Source organism: Falco peregrinus, chromosome 9 (genome assembly GCF_023634155.1).
Source record: "Falco peregrinus isolate bFalPer1 chromosome 9, bFalPer1.pri, whole genome shotgun sequence".
Lineage (NCBI taxonomy): Eukaryota > Metazoa > Chordata > Aves > Falconiformes > Falconidae > Falco > Falco peregrinus.
The window spans coordinates 18,995,279-19,016,230 of NC_073729.1; the positions used below are offsets into that span (position 1 = coordinate 18,995,279).

At 40.6% G+C, this 20,952-nt stretch overlaps 1 protein-coding gene across 1 annotated transcript; it reads right to left on the bottom strand.

Moving 5' to 3' along the window:
* Positions 1–22: 22 nt before the first annotated feature.
* On the bottom strand, positions 23–20,779 carry FBXO3 (F-box protein 3). Its single transcript, XM_055813327.1, has 11 exons — positions 20,607–20,779; positions 17,511–17,600; positions 14,089–14,252; positions 11,486–11,600; positions 8,702–8,906; positions 7,188–7,233; positions 4,889–4,973; positions 3,921–4,043; positions 3,360–3,475; positions 2,813–3,003; positions 23–1,161 (listed from the first exon to the last, which is right to left on the bottom strand). Exons 1-11 carry the CDS (start codon positions 20,711–20,713, stop codon positions 1,036–1,038), a joined length of 1,368 nt encoding a protein of 455 aa, XP_055669302.1. The 5' UTR covers positions 20,714–20,779; the 3' UTR covers positions 23–1,035.
* Positions 20,780–20,952: the final 173 nt, after the last annotated feature.

Consider the following 20,952-nt stretch of genomic DNA (forward strand, 5'->3'; position numbering starts at 1 on the left):
CATAGCACTTCAGAGCAAAGGAGGCAGTTAAATTTCTTTATTAATGACAATGGAAACAAAATAAAAGTTGTAACGCAAACAGATACTTCTTTAAATATAAAGTTTCTAGTCATCTAGTGTTCTGTCAGGCTCCCTTTTTTTTTTTTTTCCTTTTTTTATTCAGGCGTAGTTACAAAAATCCATTGAGGATTTAGGGAACGATACTTCAACATAAATTTGTCACCTATGACAAAGTCTGAACAGCAAACATCATGTGAAGAAAAAATTCAAAACGTATTTACAAATACATACTCCGTAGTCACTGAGCAATTTCTCAGTGACCAACCGGCAGCTTGTGCATGTACACTACATTCCAGAAGGCATTATCCAATCAGAGTCACTTTGCATAAAATTAAGCTAAAAGACAGATTGTCTAAAAATAAGGCCAGTTTCATTCCTAATTTATGCATATGATGACCAGAATTTTCTGGTACTTCTATGTAATTTAAAAAAAAAAAAAAAAAAAAAAAAAAAAAAAAGAGCGTAAGAGCACCTGATCTCACCCAAGTGGGATACACAGACCAAACGGCAAGTTTCTTCTTAGCAGGAGTTAATCAAGAGTAGAAACTCACGAGAAAGGACAAAAGGATACACCTTTTTTGCCATCTTGTCTATTGCTAATTTTAGATGCTTGTATAAAAACAAAGCCCCACACCGTATTTGCAGCATGATCATAAATAGGCAATAGTTTAAAAATGTAAGATATGATTACCTTGGACTACCAAGCTGTTTCACGCTTCGGAAAAAAATGAACAAAGCCCAAACGCCTTTTTCCTCCTCTCTCTCCCTCTCCCCTACCCAACCCCACCCCCCACTTCCAAACCAGGGGAGAAAAAAAAAAGTTATACTCTGATGAACATTAGAACTGGCACCAACATTCATGCTAGTTGCCCTGATGTGCAACAGAAAGTTCATTTACAACAGTCAGAAATATTCTTATGCACTAGCCCCAAAGAGTTCAGCTTCTGAAAACAGTTTATTTTGAAAAAATTCCTATCAGGTATGACGTGGGCAGCGTCCAGAAGGTGCAGGAATGTCCAACACTCTACGTCGATCCTCATATTCATCGGTGTCTGTGGAATCTTCGTCTTCATCCACTGCATATTCATTATGGTTTGTTTCCTAATACAAAACACATTCAGATTTAATTAAAAGCTATGCTAGCTAGTTATAAGAAAGCACTAATAATTCCTAGAAAAGTTTGCGTTATGGTGTCAATTAGCTGAAGCTGACATTGTGATCTATGTCCTACAACCAGCTCCTTACAATTACAAAGTTTAATTTGCAACAGAGATAATTTTGCCAAACTACTTGACCTTTAACTCGGTAAATATTCGTTAACCTTCATTATTTCACAGGTACAACTACGTAAAGCCACAATTCAGTATCTTAAGCCATCAAGAAAACAGGTACAGCTCTGTTGTACTTTTATTAAAAGTAGTTTAAAAACAAAGGGTCATTACTACTTTTAGGACAGAGGTAAAGCAAAAGAGAAAAGTATTTTTACATTCAGCTGAATGGAAGGAGGTTTCAACTCCCATAAATGTGGGCAAGAGTTGAGATATGCCATCTTCTGTTAGAAACATGACATCCGCTGGCACTTACTGTTAGAGCTGCTGGTAATGAGAATGTCTCAAATCCCTGGAAACACCTGAGAAAGTGTACAAGTAGATGCCTACCTCTGAGGAAAGGCTCAGTGCTTGCACAAACACTTCCAAGTTCTACCTGAATGAGTCACTAAATAAGTGCTATGCTAGTGATAAAATAAAGCATTCTTCTCTAAACATGCCAAAGCGAGAAATCACATTGTTAACCTGCAATCTTCAAAATAAAAACTAGGTTATAATTAACAGCAAGCTAAGTATCTTACTCATTTGCAAAGTCATTAAGTGACTTGATGAAATGCACTTTCAGTGAGAACTAATGATCGTCATACGGACTGCTGTCATTTTTAAATTGTCATTAACTGACTTTTTCTTGTTGCAGAAAGTAGATACGCTGTTACGGCCAAAACAGACGAGTGTGGTCATACCAAGGTGGGATATTAAGAGAACTGTGAAATCCAAACAGCTAATGCAATGCCATGTTTCTAGGCACAAATCGAGAACTCTGAAATATGCCCTGGACGGACAGACAGACATACACACACACAGATACATTTCTGTGCATCCTGAGGTGCAGCTGTGTTCAGACACGGAATGGTCACATCCTACCTCTGTTGAGAGCCCACAGGGCCCTGATCTCACTGATACAGCCAGGTCAGACCATCACACCAGACAGAGGCGAGGACTTGAGAAGGAAGACCCATAGCCATGTACAGCATGCTACCAAAGCTAAGGCCAAGGGTCCCGAATTCAACCGGCAGCATTACGTGTCAAAGCAATGAGGATACATGGCTCTCCCAATGTACAAACTGCCTACACTACAGCTACACTTGGTCTTAACTGGTGTGTGTTTTGTAAGGAGCTATCAATATGAATGCTCAACACTGTAATTTTTGCACCTGAAGTGTTTTCTTACTAAAAAACATTCCAGAAACTGAAAAGAATTTATATAGACTGAGTGATACTTTCACATTTCTTTTTTTATTGTTGTTGAGAAATGGTTCTGAAAAAAAGGAGTGATTTTCAAGAAAAGAATCAAAAGTGAAAAACGATAAGACACTGAAGTTTAAACACAGTTACGCTGTCCTATTAAAATTAATGCAAGTGTTCTTGGACAGCAGGTCAGGGCAAAAAAAAGCCAGGATAAGCACAACTGCATCTCCACTTACCATTCGTGCTGTAGACACCTTGAACGTTGGACAAACCATATGAAATCGAGGAATTGTGACGTTGAAGAATTTCTCCTTGTAGTAGAGGCAATGGAAGGTGTAATACCCCTCCATATATCCAGATGTTGTGGAAAACGTAGTACAGCTGGTATATTCATAGACTCTCCCTGGACTGATAATTGGAAACTCCCCTGTTGGTAAAGCGTAAGGACTGAAGCAGAACTACACTTTAACAGTTTGCTAAAGCACTTGCACTCCACAACACACTCAGGCAGATCAATTTATATTCCAGTGGCTGCATAAATGATTCTCAGCAATTGCAGATGTTAAAAAACTGTCTGAAGAGTGGTTACCTATCAGGGTGGTCAGACATCCCTTGCAAAACAACTTTAAAGACAAAACAGATGGATACGTGTCTTTCAAGCTACAGAATGACTACAACCCTCTGTCACTATGATTAACAGCGAATAACGTAACTTTAGTAACAGGTACATTAAACACAAACCCACTCTCTCTACTGGGTTAGTAAAAGCAATCTTTTACATACCGACTACTCCAGGACCCTGAACTTCTTCTACATCACCTTTGGCATTTGTTATTCTCCAGTACCGACTGTCCAGCTGACAAGCCTTCTCAGGAAGAGCATCTTTGGACATTTCGATTCTAGAAGCCAAACGCCATACTTAGTGCATATGTAACTACTTTCATACATTTAAGAAATGCTTTAGTGTCCTTGTGATCTCTCTCAAAGTCGACTGGGAAAAAAATCCCACTAAGGTAAAGTATACAGAAGCAGTGGTTGGGATCCATCTCCGTGTCTCTGCTTTGCTATCTGTTGTTATTTACCCCTTTCTAAATCACAAAAGCTACTTGTAACTTCCCCCCGCCCCATCACTGTATTTTACCAATTACCAACTTGACTGGTACTTTGCATACCTGACCAGGTAATGATTCAGTATTTTTTTATTAAAAAGTACAGCACGTTGTGTACTTCCTATCCATTTTACAATGTTTTTGAATGCCATGCATAATTTTGTCAAAACTGATGCTTTGAATGTTACATAGGTCTTTCCTGTGTTACAAGAGTTAATTCAGTTGTTATTTTTACCTGATTCTGTAAGTGAAAAAATAATGCGGTGGATGTACAGAACTGAGTTCAGGTAGAAAAGATGTGGACACAGAAACAGTAATATCTCCTGTGGTAGCAACACATTCTTTATCATGCACATACCTAGAGAAAGGAAAACATCAACACTGCAAATAGCTCTGTACATTCAATACAAAAAACTGAACATGTAAAGCGATTAGTTAATTCCTAATAGGAATGTCATGCTAGGTTAAAAGTAATTCTTAACTTTTCATTTGGCAGTTCAATAAAGGAAGTACGTATGCAGAGTCTTCACAACATATACTGCCCCATCACCTAAACTCATACAGCTGTGGATCAATTTGTACCTCCAGTAATGCTTCTATTAAGCCAGATGTGTAATTTGATCTGAAGTCAATGAAAACACACTTTTAAATAAGGATATGTCATTACACTGTTTAAAAAATAAAACCTAGAAACTCCTACAGCGAATTAATTTACAGATCAGGAACTTGGTTCTACAGCATCCCAGTTTGACAGAATTAAGGGTCTTGCTTATATTTAGAAGAAATTAAAAGTGCATAAAGATTCAAACACAAGGACAAGTCCTGTTTATTTACATATTCAACAGTGTTATTTTACAGACCAGTTCCCTGAAAAAAATTGGTTTTTTAGTAACTCAGAATAGTACTGCAGCAGCATACTCATGGCAAACAGAATAAATATGCTGTTAGCTAAACTTCAGATCCGTTGTAACGCAGAATTCTGGTCCTGTCAACGCAAAATTACAAACTCTGAAGATTCTGGTTAAAAAAAAGTTTCTTTCAGCATTCTGTTTTACAGCTTTATCTTCAATAAGCTTCATATGCCTTCTCCTCTCTCCACCATCAACTTTTATATCAGATACCTGTAACTACTTGGAAAGAGGTCAGCATTCTAAAAGCAGCATCAAAACCTTGCACTGAGGTTACAAATCCCAGTCACAATACCTGAAAATCTGGTCTCTGATGATAGGATAACCACCGGTTACAACCTTGTTTACGTAGGATGTAAACCATTCCAAGTAGGATGTACCTAGATGTCAAAGAAGAAAGTGTTCATAAGGACAGGTATGTTTACCACTAAGCACATTGCAATAAATACTTCAAGAAAAAAAGTTTAAAGCTTTGATTATATTTATAATAAACTTTCAGACTTAGATGAGTCAGTCAATATTCGAGACCATTCTAACAACAGAGATCACTTGGAAAAAACAACCGAGAACTGAGAGTTAAGGGTGCACACTCCAGAAACGACACAGCAAAGAACCTCTTACCCAAGTATTTCACATTATAATCACGGTCTTCAAATGTTGGTGTGCCTTACCACCTGGTTTCCTGCTCATGATGGGCTGTTACTGGGAAAGACAAGTATAGTGGCCTGTGCTACTTGTATAGCTTTTTCCAGCTATTTTACCTACAAGAGGCATGCAAACCTGCCGGTGGGTTTATGGACTTCAGTTCTGAAAGCCAGGTTTCCATACAAACAGAGTTTCTAAGAAACATGCTAGCAAGTTGCAGAATTTCCCTCTCCTTAAAACAGGAATAAGCCATAAACACACTCTGCGCTTCTGCCACAAACCCAGAAGGCTAAGGCTGTATGTCATGCCAAAGAACCTGGGATTTTCATACATCTACCACCACTGCCTGAGAACAGCTTTTCATACACCTACAGCCATTATTCAGGAACAGCTTAATTTCTAAGTAGACAGTCAAGCTGCCACATCTAACTCTCAAAGAAGAGAGTTTCATACAAGACACACCAGCTCTCCACAAAGAACTTCTCAGCCATAAATCTTCTAAGCACTGCAATATGGAGTTCAATAGAAAAGTAAAGTTCTTCAAGTATTTGTCAATGCTACTGATACAAAACTGGATTTAAGCTGAAATACTAAGAAATCATTATCCTCACCTTCACTGACATCTTATCATGTACTACCACTCCTGTTAGATTAAGTGTACTTACCATTTCTTCCTTTGAGGAAGAGCTATGTGTACTGCCCTTTGACCTTTTGGAAGTCTAAGAAACTCCAAGTTTATTATCCTCCTCGCTACCACTAATCCACAAAATGCAAACCTTGTATGAAGTAACTCCGACTGGAGGAAGTGGACCGATTCACCCCGCCACCTTCAAAATGACAAGATAAATTCTCTACATGAAACTTCCCTCCAGATTGCGATAAGCCAAGATTAAACCTTTCAGTCAATGGCATATATTTAAATATGTCAGATCACCTCACCATCCAACTCAACTCTATAGAAGCAGCCATCCTGAGCAGCAACACCAATTCACCACAGAGTAGCTTTAAAGTATTTAGGTAGAAACTCTTGTGTTCTTGCTGTATCTTTCCTATGATGTTTCTAAAGCACACAACGCGTTCTGCAAGACCTTTGTAAAACAGGTTGACTACTTCAAATTAAAATCAGTTCATGCAATCAATCAGTACCAAGAAATCAGCGTGGCTAAGAGTTTGACCACCTTCCACCAGCAATGTACAGCAATGGTACAGTATTGCTTAATGTGGTTTCTCACTGTAATATTAACACATATATCCTAAGGAATACGCAAGGCTAAATTTTATTATTGATTTTGGTGTCATCTGTTATACATCTGCTTTCCCACCGAGTGAAAGGAATTTAGACATAGCCACAGTTATCAGATGCCAGTGGATTAACAAAAAGAAATAATCAAACCACTATTCCAATCAATGTACATGTCAAGACAGATGATCACAACACATTACTACATAACTAATTACACAGTTTTCCCCTTCCCTCCTTTACCCTTTGAATAAAGCAATCAGGCAAATAAAAAAAAAAATCCAGAAAAGTTTTTTTCTGCAGCTATGTTTATAGTTAATTAGATTTCATCATGGGATGCAAAATATTTTCAACTTCCAACGTGGTTGCAAAAATCACTGGGGGGTGGAAAAAAGTAGATTCTTTCTATCCACTTGGGTGTTGTATTTAATAACTGCTTACATCACCCCCACGATGGCTAACTTAAAAGGCATCTTGTTAGACAGGTTAATATGCTGAATGATTTGTATACAAGACACATAGAAGGACAAGCTTTAATACAGGGAACCTGCATTTCATTTCAAGTAAAAGCTCATGTTTTAAAGTAGGTTAGTGTCTTACAGGTAGCACAGAAAATTCAGAGTGCTTGCTTTGTTCAAGTCACACTGACATGCATTTTCTAAACAGCACAATTACAACACTTTGTGGAATATTTTATCTAAAGTGTTACCTGTAATGAACATATCAATAGCAGATGGATTGCGAGCCATTTGGTCCTAAAAAGGGAAAGAAGTTTGTGGATGTATTAGGAGGAAAGCATTAGACTTTCAAGGTTAAAATTCAACACCTGAAATATAACATAGGAAACACGTTCCCGATACTACCTAAACCTAAAACCTGGCTGCTCAATACATCATGGTACTCCCAGTTAGATAACCAAACATATAAAACACACATGCCTGTTCCTATGAGCACTCACTTGATCACTGAATACACAGCTTGAACATTCTACTAAGGCTCATGCACATAAAATCAGACTTAAAGCATCTTTCACAAAAACAAGGCCTCCAAAGTACTGCCTTCAAACAGAAGCACAGGAGAGACTTCTAGAGATGATCAAACCCCTCTGCTCGAGGCAGGGCTAGCTGCAGCACATTGCCCAGGGGCTGTCCGCTTGGGTGTTGACTCCCTCCAAGGACACAGACTACACAACCCCTCTGGTAGCCTGTTCCAGCACTCAGCTGCACTCACAGTAAAAACGTTTTTGTGTACATTCAGGTCAAGTTTCCTGTGCTTCAACTTGTGCTCACTGCCTCTTCCTCTGTCATTGGGCAGGCATCAGTGAGAAGAGTCTAGTTCTGACTTCTTGAAGCCCTGCTGCTATCAGATATTTATAAACATTGCTAAGATTCCAAGCATTATCTAGAAGGTTTTAATACTTGGTATAATAAGGGAGGATCTTAACATCTTTCAAGTGATCCATTATCATGGCATATCATAGAAATCTCATTGCTACATGCTTTGAAAACAAACTGCCAAGAACTCCATAACAGGATGAAGATCCCCATCTTTTTTGTTTGTTTGTTTTTTGTTTTTGTAATTACAAGAAACACCCTTTACTCACCGTGCTTTCTTAGGCAGGGGGAAAGTCATCAGGGCACGGGTAAGGAAAGAGAGGGCTAAAAATCTCGTTAGGTATAATATCCTTAAGCTTCACTACCAACACTACACCTACCTTAAAATATTACAGCTATAAGAATTACAAAAAATATTCAAATAATCACATTCTACAAAGGAGCTGTTCAAGAGGAAGAGTAAGTTTTGCTTACAAACCAGGGGACATCATTTATTGTAGCAAGTTTACATTTAACATATCTGGGGGAGAAGAATATATAGATGCTGACCTTCCATAATGGAGAAGCTTTTCTTCCTTACAGAAACAGGTACAAGAGTATTTGAACAACTTTAATTAATACCTTCCAATAAGGTTGTCCACCATCAGAAACCTACAGAAATTGCTATAGCCACCAACAATTTCACATAAATTTCCTTCACTTACAACCATTCCACTTCCAGGCTTTGATGAAACACAGATGGGAATTCAGGGGCAAGTAACAAAACTAATGTGATCTCTAAGTATTCACTTTCTGCTACGTAAAATATTTCAGATATCCAATAACATGCAAAGGGACACCATCAATCATTAGAAAAGCACATTCACAAGTATAATCATATCTTCCTTACTGGACATTGATAGAAGATCTCGTATTTATTTCGTCCCTCCACACTCTCCAGGGCCATGTATTGGCTCAGGCCAGTATGAATGCAAAAAGTAAGAGGAAGACATTGCTTCAGACCTAGCCTCTGCTGAAAACCTCCCGCTGCTGTGTCGATATCCAGCAAGTCTTCTGAGCGGTAGTGGTTCGACAGTGCCATGCTCCCCATCAAACTTAACAGACAACAGCAAAAAAAGGAAAGATAAATAGAAGATACCACTCACAAGGCAAAGAGAGCTTTAAATCTTTTGTAAGCATGGATTCTATCGATGCTTTAGATGCACATCAGACTTAGATCAAGTCCAAGTCTAATATCCAGGTGCTGAACTAGGTTATTAGTTCACAACATCAACCTTCACAAAGGGAGGCTTGATGGCCCTAAGATAAATACTTCCTTGTATGCTTTGTGCATCTCAAAGCACCATTTTAAACTGTGTTGCTGATTCCCATCATGTCTGTAACTACTTCAAAGAAGCCGCTCACAGCTGATGCAGCTTCCTGTAGTAGCATAATGTAACAACTACTGTCTGTATCTCAAGCTGCATGCAAGTTCATTTCAGTACTGTCAAAGTGTCCGTGATTTTTCAACTCAAATACCAAGCTGCTACAATAAGTGTCATTGATCAAAACTACAGTGAGCAAGGTGCTCCATGTTTTGGAGAAAAGGTTGAGAAGCAAACAAGTAAAATGACCGTTGAGTCAGAGAGATTATAATCTCAGTATAAAAACTAAGGCAGACAGACACAAGTAGACATACACAAAGCCATCAATTGTCTAATTTTTTCCTCTAGCTTTTTGTAGGCATCACAGAAAAGGATGGGATTTTTTACTTGTCTTTGACAGTAAGGAAGTGAGATCAGAGACAGCAAAAAGAGCCTCTCATACATAAGGAAAGTATATACATTTGGAAAAAAGTAGTAATAATCTGAAATATGTAACAAATTAGGAATGGAGGTAAGCATTGGAAGCTAAAGTTAATATTGATGTGAATGTCAGGCTAGATGAGAGCTAGGGTGAAAAAAAAAAAAACCCAAGCAACCCACACTCAATGTAATAAAGGGGCAGACAATAGAAGAATGATAAAAAGCAGTAACATGATCAGATTAATCAGCTGTAAGGGCACACACTACAGCAGTGCGCTTAGCAACGAGAGGAGTAAACAAACCTGCAACGTACACCCCCCCACCTATACTCTCATCTGCTTTGCCTTTCACTGATGTTCTCAGATGTAAACTCTTGCGGATGCTTTTACTAGCGTTATGAAAGCACTGACTCAGGCGCAAGCTGCCACACGTCAGCATGACACAAGCTGCTCCCATCCTGGGCAACAGGTTTCACCCCTCTTTTTCCTTACGTAGTCTTGCCTACAATCAGCATGTTGTACAGTTTAAAAACCAAAGTGAACATCCAAACACTGAAACCTGAAGCACCTAACAATGATGACTAGTCCCAGATCTCCTCTATTTCTGATCTAATATACCAACAACTTGCTGCACGGACTTCCACTACCTACACCTGATCTTTCCAGCATTCACCTCCCACAGGGAAGCAAGCCTGGCCCCAACGCTAAGTCCACACCCCTTCTACTCACACTGTGGCCACCTCTCTTACTCCAGGGTCCCATGTCAGAGCTAACTAGTTCCCCAGTCAGTGCTCCACCAACAAGGTTTGCCAACCTGCATGTAAGGCTCAGGCCTTCGCTCTGAGGGCACCGCAATGGCCCACAGCCCAATAGCAGCTGCTCAAGCTGGAAGGTGTGCCCGAAGGCATATGGCTGCTTCTGCAGCCCTTCCACAGGCACAGCAGCACAGTAGAGGCTCTGTGGGAGTGAAAAAGTAGTAGGAAGAGCAGGAAGCACACAAGATACAGAGCTCCACTAGAAGTCTACAGAACTAGGGTACCTATCTCCTCTCTAAAGTAAGTCCCTCCTGCAAAAGAAACAGAACTAGAAGTCATTGTTATGATTGCATAAAACTAATTCCCATATCCCTTCTGCACATACAACACTAGAACTGGAGAAAGCTGCACCTGCCTTACTAGTGAAGGTTTTGGTAGAGCAACATGAATGCATTGCCCCCTACAGACACTGCAATGATTTGCTGCAGCTTTCCATCTTTTGCTAATGTTTGCAGGGCTTTATCAAGTGCAGACCTGCTAACTTTTCCTATAGCTGGAAAACAGGAAACTGGAAACTATGTTTGGCCGTTTGCCTTCTAACCTTAATGTAAAAGGAGTTTTTAATTGCTGAAACCACATAAAATTGTAAAATCTCCTACTGATAAAACTTATTTTGAAGAACTGACATTTTGATTCTACTTGAAATGAATGCTTGGTTTAAAAGTTATTCCCTAACCATTTTAAAGAAAAAAGTTACTAAATAATGAAGCCTGAAGAGTGCAAGAGGCTAATTTACTTATGTAGTACAAAGCAAAACCTCAGGGGAGCAACTTCCAGCAGTATGATTAGAAGTCTAACAGTTGGAAATGTTAGTTATTAACAAAAAAGAAGTTCTCACTAAGAAAAAAAATTGAAATATAAGAGTAATTGAGCAATTAGAAATCTACACTGTATTTTCAATTACTTCTGAGAATAAAAGACAGCCAATGCTAGAAGTGTCACTTCAGGCACTCAGTTACAATACATTTAAATGCTTCACTCATCCTGTTCAGCAGACATTTTAACTTTTTAATAAACAAACTATCCGAGAAATACAAAAGGAATTAATTACATAGTACGTAATTTCATTCCTTACCCAGGAACAACCAGCTTCTGTCCATTATGAATACGAAATGAACATCGATAGTCATCAGGGAGTTTGCAACCTATTTGTGCTTCCACAGCATCCAGATCTTCCTCCCGCACACTCTCTGTGTACAAAAAGAAACAGTTATTAAGTGGCAGTTTTGGAGTGGGAAATCAAGAACTGCTGTGCCTACAAAACTCTCAAATTTGATGTTGATTCACTGCTCTGCCCCCAAATGCCCAGTATACCGTTCCTGACAAAGGTGAATATTGGAGTTTGTGTTAAGAGCTCTCCTTTAAAATGCTATTTCACATCATCTCATCAGAGCTGCATGCCTAGAAATAAGGCAAAACCTAGCCACATTCCAGACATAATAGCATGTTTTCAATTGTCGAAGAGAATTTTATGTAGCCCCAGCAACCTTAGCATTATGGATTTTTCTTTTTTGTTATCACAAAATGAATATATATTTCAAAGTATTTTGCCACTTATAATTCAAAGTGAACAAACAGACATGCAAAAGCTAGGTAAATTCAGTTCAACTTTGGGATGCAGCTGTCTAGTAGCACATTTTAAAGAATCTTCCACTGATTAAATTCAGGCTAATGGCCAGAATCACTAAAAAGCAAGTACTTCAAATAAAAGCATGGAACTTGTGAGTGCCTCGATCAAATGAACATGGACTCAAGTCAGTATTTGGTGACAATATTATATGCTAGGTGGCACAGAAAGAATACTACATAAATTTGAAAGGAAGCTGATTACATTAACTGACTACTTAATACAGCATCAATCTCCAGTGAAATGTCAACAGGCCTGACTTTAGCAGAAAGTATTTATAAAGTGAAATGAACCTTCTCCCCACAATATTATCATTAGCTGACCGAGTACCCAGTTAAAACTTTCAGGCAGTATTGATTTTACTCTTTCATCATGCTAAGGGATGCTTCTTTCAGTTTCCAGTCCAATCAGTAACAGAGAAATGTTGGCTGCAGGCACCGTTCACCTGGAATTTGAAGCAATAAACGGGTAACGGGGATTTCCAGATCAACTGCAGCAGAGGGAGCTGGGGAGTAACGACTCTTACACCTCCACAAACACTTTGTGGGCTTTCCGGATCCTCACTTCTAGCAAAGATCAACTGGGTGGCCTCTGTGGTCTGTTCCAATCAAGGTTTTTAAGCTGATTTTTTTTTTTAACCTCTTTTCCTATTCATTATCCGTTTTATTTATATGGTATAATTTAACAATTCATTGAAACAAGATCCTGTACAAGTGGTATTAAAAAGGCGTAAGTTACGGAAGGAAGAGCTCCTGCTAAAACCTGCCATCACTATACAAGCATGGAAATCGATAATTTTAAATTTATTTTTGTCTTTCTGTAGACAAAGAGAAGCTTCATTGCACCAAATTCCTTGGGAGGATTTTGAAAGTAAAACTGTGGTAAAATCTGTTCAACACCTCCAATGCAGATACTTTTCAGTTTTATTTAAAAACTATTTGACTAGCAATTCAGTGGTTCTGTATACCAGAGTGAAGGGTGTATTTTCCACAGAGCAGCATGAAAGTTACAGAAATCAAAGCATGTATATCAAGTACTATGGCCTGTGTTACTCAAGAGTTCAGGCCCCATTTAACCCTTTTGGCTTTTCCTAAAAAGGCATTCCTTCACTAACACAAGTAACAAAATAAAAACCAACACAGTAAAGTACAAGTTCCTAACCACATTCTGTTATTCACAAATATTTAGCAAAACTTAAGAATTCAGCACCATCCAGAAAGCCAAGACACGTGCACAATTTGCACAGGAAAGAGATCACTGTCTGTAGACATCTCAATTGCACAGATGATGTTAAATCAAACATCTTGGTCTAACAGTCAATTCATACTGACATGTGAAGTACAATTGAAAATGTAAAAGCTATTTTGATACCAGAAAAGCCCAAACTCACTGTATGTCTTGCTGTGTAAGATTTATTACGCGGAACACTGGGAATTACTTCAAGTATTAAACCACACACTTAGTCTGAAAACAGAATCAGGAGGGCAGGAGGGAAGGGTAAAAATTCTTGTTCAGCCACTAATTTACTTTCATTAGAGGAACGCACTAAGTCCAATAGAAGGAAAAAAAAAAAAAACCTTTTTGTTTGGCTTTAGTTTAAAATGCCTGCTTTCATGTGAAAAGTGTTTTAATTAGGTCTTAATTAAATCTCACAAATAAAATCACACCAGCAGGTCCCAAGTCCTTGAAGTAACGGGATTATTAAACTAAACAAACAAACAAACCAGTCATAGCAACAGAAGACGAAAGCAGTAGAACTGTATTCATTTCCTGATTATCCATAGATAAAGAAGACTGGTCACTATAAAAAAATAATCTTGATTTCTTCTCTGAAAAGAAATCTTGAGGGATCTATGGATCATGGTAACTGGGCAAGGGCTATACATGTAGTCTGATTTACTTATTTACTGGAGGGGAAGCAAAGGCACGTTTACTTGATTTTCAGGACTCAGGTAATTGAGGCACACACCTAGGATGAAAGCAGTATGAAGCTTAATAACAGACACTGTCATGTAGCCAGCCTACTACAGAAAGCAGGTATGGCACCATACCTTTCAAAGAACTAATCATCCGAGGACACCGCTGGCCTAAGTATTTCTCTAGGTCATCCCAGGCTTTCTTCAGTGTAGCATAGTATCGGATGTATCTTCCCAGGTCAGAGTAGGTACTGATGAAGATGGCTTTCCAGCTCTGATTTCGTTGACTTTTTTCCTCTCTATGTGGGCATGAAGAAAATCAGTTCAAATACTACCCCAAAAAAGCCCGACTTCTAAATCCAAGTAGTTAGTATTTGTTATTTGGCAGAAACAGTATGCATAATATTAAACCAGGAACACTTTCAGCCACATGAAGCTGCACAACTCAATTAATTCCAGCAGCTATTCAACAGCAGCTTGGAAAAGAATTAGGAATCATTTGGGGTGCTTAGTGTCAGCAGAGAACGCAGAAACAGTATTCCTTTAAACAGAGTGCTGTCTATTATCCAATCTTAGAACTAGCAAATAGCTAATTCACATCACATTTCACACACACACAGAGGAAGGCCTTCCAAAAAAAAAAAAAAGATACCAAGTTTTTTGTTCTACCGCATTAGTACAAACTCCTTTATTTACCCAATAAGAATTAAAAGACCAAATCAGAGTTAAGGGAGAACTCTGCACTGACACATAAAGTCAGTTTCTTAATGAATCACTGGATATTCAGTTCTCCTCACAGGCACAACAGCAGGCTCTGGGAAGACAGGCTGCCAAAAAAGTGCCGACTAACATCTGACAAAGGATGCTTGCCTCCAAATAGTAGCAGTCCCTGAATTTTTGTGTTAGGATATATTCCAGCTCCTCAAACTCCTATCAGCATGCTGAATCTAAGAGATTTAGTACAGTTTCATACATATAAATAAAAATGTAACAACTGAGAAGTCTTCAGATCACATTTAGAATCTCTCTAGCTCCGAAAAGGAGAGAAGAACCTTACTTATTGAAGAAGAGTTGAGGGGAAAAAAAGTAGATTAAGTTTAATCTGGAAAGTTGGATAAACTAATGACAAAGCAAAGAAATAAAAGAAAACTCAAAGTGAGTTACATCTCAGCAGGTGTCAAAAGTTTCTGCTTATTTTCACCCTCCAAATGTCATATGCAGAAATTACCTATAGCCTTCATTCTTGTTTCTTCCTGGCTATGGAGAAGCCAGCATCTCAGAGACCAACCCCAGATCCAGTTCTCCTTAGCAAAGCCCTATAACCCCCTAATCTTCCCACACACACAAAGTTCCTTTCCCAAAGCATCAGGTATTCAGCTTGAATTTTCCATTTCCTTACCTTCTTTCCCCTGCCGCCCACCAGATTTTGGATGCTAGTAAGAACATCGCTTAGGATTTTTATGCACGGAATCTCAAGGCAAAATTTTGCAAGTTGCATTACATCTTCATAAGCTGCATATAATTAGAACGTGCACGGTATGTTTATCTTTGTGGATTCAACTTTGCTTGCTGTTCATTTTTCATACACTCCATATGATATAACAGGGACTATAAACTACAAGTCTGGAAATGTTCCTAAGATTACCTTCTCCACCCACTTACGTATATATATTAACCCCTTATCACCAACTGTTCTGCCACCTTAGGCTACTTGTGTAATACAAGGAGCACCTGCACAACCTCAATAATGGAAAAACACATGGAACTGATCACTGAAGTCATAAGTAGTTAATACTCCTCACAATTTACAATCTATAAATAAAGACATTGTCTAGAAAACAGGACACACAAAGGGGATAAGCAGTAACAAAACTGGCTGGTAATTCACTTCAGCCAACTCAAAAAGCTTTCTCAGCTCTTGAGAAAAACATCCTTTTTTAGCAAAGATGTGGATTGATACCTTTACAGTTAGCTTCCACTTAAGAGACACCCTGAGTTCAATGCAAGCAAGCAGAACAGAAAGTGAGCTTTTAAAAACAATTCAACATCTCAAGAGCAACGTGTAAAATCTTTTACACAGCCCAGTGTGACTCCCCTGGGAAAACAATGAAGAAAAACCTCCTGGAAAGCATTTCTAAAAAGACAAGAAGGTGATCAGGAGCATTCAGCATAGATTTACAAAAGGGCAGTAATGCCTGACCAACCTGATAGCCTTCTACAATGAGGCGACTTGCAGGATGGATGAGGGGAGAGAGGCAGGTTTACTAATTTTCACTAATTTAGTGAAGCCTTTGACACTGTCTCAGTTAGTATCATCACAGAGAAGCTGACAAAATAAGGGTTTGATAAGTAGATATTGAGGTGGACCAAAAACCGGCTGAACAACCAGGCCCAAAGGGTGATCAGTTGGAAACAAGTCACTTGTGGTGTTCCCCTGGGCTCCATTCTAGGGCCAATACTATTTAAAATCTTCATTAACGACCTGGTTGACAGGACAGTACACGTTCACCAAGTTTGCAGACGCTACAAAACTGTGAGGAGTGGCTGATACAGCAGATGGTTGTGCAGCCATTCAGAGAGATCTCAACAGGCAGAGAAGAATCTTCTGTACCACAAGGCAAAATGCAAAGCCCTACACCCAGAGAGGAATAACTCCAGACACCAGTACGTGCTGGGGGCCGACCAGGTGAGAAGAACCTGGGGCTCCTGGCAGACACCGTGAGCAAGCAATGCACCCTCACAGAAAAAGCCAATGGTATGCTAGGCTGCAAAAAGAGCAGCATTGCCAGCAGATCAAGGGAGGTGATCCTTCCTCTCTAGTTGGCACTGGCGAAGCCACGTCTGGAGTACTGTGTCCAGTTCTAGGATCCACATTACATGAAAGATATGGGCGTACTGAAGCAAGTCCAGTGCAGGGCCTCAGAGGTGACTGTGGGACTGGAGCATCTTTCACATGAAGAGAGGCTGAGAGATCTGGAACCCTTCTGTCTGGAGAAGGCCTGGGGGATCTTATCAATGCACACTGTTAACCTCATGGGAAGGAGTAAAGATGGAGCCAGACTCTTCTCAGTGCTGCCCACTGATAGACACTGGACATAGTCCTGGACAACCTGCTCTAGGTCACCCTGTGTGAGCAGGGGAGTTGAACTAGAGGATCTCAAAATGCACCTTCCAACCACAACCATTCTGTGATCCCAGCAAGAGCTACCCTTGACACAGCCATCCAGTGGTACCCTTCATAATTACAGCACTCAGAGTATTACCTTCCTCCTTAGAATACCTGGTGTCTGATAAGGTCAAGCTGCAGTTTCTCCTTGAGCCTAGGCACTAACAGGTCACCTCTTCTCAACCCAACCATAAAACCTTTTAACACCTGTAAATTCATGAAGCTTTTCTAGGAAATTAACATTTTGGATACCTCTAACCTTTCATCAGTTTGAAGCTGATAAATGCCAATTCAGTCTTGGAGTTAGTAGAAGTAACGCAGACATAAACAGACAGGACGATAACATAAGCCTTATTTTCATAGAAAAAAGGCTTAAAACAACTAGACTTACTCTGAAATAAGCCAGTATTTCTTGCAGTGTCTTTTCCACAACGGATCATGGCTTGATAGCTGATTTAATCTTCGACTTAAACAGCAGCAACTATAAATATAAAATAATTTAATTTGATTGAAAAAGAGTGGCGAAACAGGGATAAATACTGACCCGTATTATTACACATTGTATTCCCATGAAATAAATGCAGTTTGAAAGTTACATAGCTTTCCTTTTTAGAGTTGTGCTTACAATGGTTAAAAAGTCTTCATTACAGGCGTGTAAGTCATGAACTACCTTTCTACACACTTTGAGAACTGTCAGCAATTAAGTAATTTTGTAAAGCAGGTCATCCTGTAGAGCTACTCCATCGTAAACATTGTCTGAAAGATTCTGGTGTGATTCTGCTCCACCAGTGGTAAGCACTGCAGCAACACAGGCTAGTTATGATTTAAGTTGCTTTCTTACCTGGATTGTCAGTCTCTACCTTACCTTTTCCATTATTTCCAAGCTACAGAAACTAGACAGTTTGAGTATTACAAAGTTACCGTCCACTTTAAGTTCTTTAAACAACAAACTTCATGACCAGCAATGATGACAGACACAGGGAAAAATCTAAAGGACGACACACCTGGAAACTAGTACTGCAAGCTCACTCTAATAAAGGCCCTATATAAGCCCCTGCCATTGTGTTACAGGTAACACTGCTAGTTCAAGAAGTTAAAAGAATTATACCCTGCACTATGCAGTGCTATTGCAAATGCAGTATTAAAAAAACCTGTAGGATATAGGTCTAACACTGTCCTCAGAAATCATTTAAGTTAATCCTGGCTTGATGCAAGGAGACAGCAAAAGCTAACCCATACTTTTGCTGCCTGCGAAGTTGCTTTTTAAAAGCAGCACAGAAGTGCCATCAGATACAGTCTGTTCTTGTATTTACTTTTACAGTTATAAAGTCTTTCTTTATCTGGTATCGACAGCAAGACATTTCAGTGTATTTATATGAAAAGCAACGATTGCCTCATTCAATCTAACCTGAACACCAGACAATAAACCTTTTTTTTCTTCAGTGTTTGAGCTGGATTATCAGTTATGCTTCGAAGAAACTCCCCAAAAGGCAACAGCAATTTAGATGTGGCAGTATCACTTCCTCTGGTATCTTGTTCTAACAGTTAATACGTGTATTTTAATGCCAGTGATCAACACGTAAATACCCCAAATGAGGTTACTGAACTTCAGCTTCCAGTTACTACTTTTTGGGGCTTTTTCAGTATAGTTCAGAAACTAGTAAGTAGGAAAGACCAACTGTGTAAACTGACATAGTTGCACACTGAAATAAAGATGCCTCTCAATTTTGGTTTGGTAAGTAAAATCAGCCAAAGTCCAGGGCTGGTGAAAACATTTCAGACTGAGACTGCAGAATTATTTGTATTTAACTGTTCAGTCTTTTTTTCCCCCCTCATCAATATCCATTATAAACTGTTTAATTTTGAAATACTAATACAATCCTAACCTCTAAGAAAGTGATTCTCCTGCATGCCCTGCCATTAACCCTCCCCTCCGCAACGACACAAAAGACATAAAACCATTCACTTCAAACCTTGACGTTTGGCTATGGAAGAACTTCATTCACAACACGGGGATTATTTTTTTTTTTTTGGGTGGAGGTGACAAACAGAAATATCCCAAAGTCAAAGCCCTTGCAGAAATATATTATATTGGTCTTTATCAATCAAATCAAGCTTGTAATTTCTGGTAGGAAATAAGTCCATAGCATCAAAGGAACATGTGGCTTCAAACATGATAAAGATGCAATTAAAGCCATTCTCATTAATTACAGAAATATTTGGTCACCTGTCAGCTTTTCCATTATTTAAGAGCCACCACCAGACTAACCAACCTGTGGAATACCAGGGAGACTGTAACATTTGTGATGGTCGGTTATCTGTATGTCCTAAACCAAACGGCAGCAACTAGAGATTTCCTCAATTAACACTTTGACTACTGCAAACAGCCAGCTATGCAAAACTGCCATTACCGACCGTATAAATAAGAACCCCACACAGTATTTAATTATGCTTGCCCAGCAAAATCCACCTCATTTTGTTAAGCACATAACAAAAGCAGGTAGTGCCTTTACTACAGCATCAGCAACTACTGCTAAATCATCCATACTGGATTTGTAAAAATTGTTTCATTTTTGCTTATGCTTAATCTCTTGTCGTTACCGTAACAGATTTCTGCTGGCTGCCTTGAGCTTTCTTGAGTAGTATTTATGGGGAGGGGGGGAAGCAAACAAAAACCATTTTGATGATATACTATTTTACACCATCTACCCCTCTCTCTCTGATTAAATTCCGTGATTCCAACCCGTGCCCACGCCGCCTGTACGTCACGGGTGAGGGTTTAGCTACAACACCCTCACCCCGCTGCGTGCCGCCCGGCCCCAGCCACCCGCCCAGGTGTCCCACAGGCGCCGGCAACTTTCACCCACGTCGTCCTGCCTGAGAAGCCGTCCTATTTCATATAATTTGCTTTTCCTCAAACAACAGCTCCTTCAAGTCGCGGGACGTATTGACTGGCAATAAGACCGCCCTTTGTTTGCCCGCAGATAGGCAACAGTTTCAGAGAATTAATGATTTCACTCCAGTTACGGGTTCACCGTCTCTACATTGTCATTTCGCTATACATACAGCCAATATATAATGGGGGAGAGGAAAACAGGCAACGTTTCCTTGTACTAAAAAAAAAATAAAAATAAAAAAAAAAAATAGGGGCAAATATCGGCGGAGAAGGCCGGCGTTTGTCAGGGGAGGGAGCTGCAGGAGCCGGCCCCACAGCGCAGCTCCGCCGGCGCCTGCCCCAGCCCGTCCCCCCGGTGCCCGGCCCTGCGGGCGCCCCCACCCCCGCCGCCGCGGCCCCTGCCCGGCACGGCACGGCCACCCGCCACCGAAAAGTTGTGCCCGCGCTCGGTGCGGCGCCGCGGCGGCCGCCCCCTCCCTGCCGCCTGCCGCCGGGCCCCTCAGCGCCGCCGCGGCCGGGCTCGGCCCGGCCCGGCCCTCCCCCCCCGAGGGGGCAGCGCAGCCCCGGGGCGGCGCCGGGCCCGGCCCGTACCTCATTAGATCCCGGTAATCCAGGAAGCTGAGGATGAGCAGCAGCGGGTCGGTGGGCAACAGCTCCAAGCTGAGTTCTGACGGCTCCATGTCCAGGGGCGCCGCCATCTTCCGAGACGTCCCACAGCTCCGCCGCTCGCAGCCGCTGACGCGCCCGCCCCTCACGCCGGCCCGTTGTCAGCCGCCGGGCCGGGGGGGGGCACAGCGCCCCCTGCCGGCTGCGGCCCGCCCGGCTCCTCCTGCGGGAGGCGGCCCCGCGGCGCCATGGCGGCGAGCGCCGGCGGGCGGCCTGTGGCAGCTGCGGGCCGTGAGGCGGAGCCGCCGCGCCTTGGGGAGGCCGGGCCGGC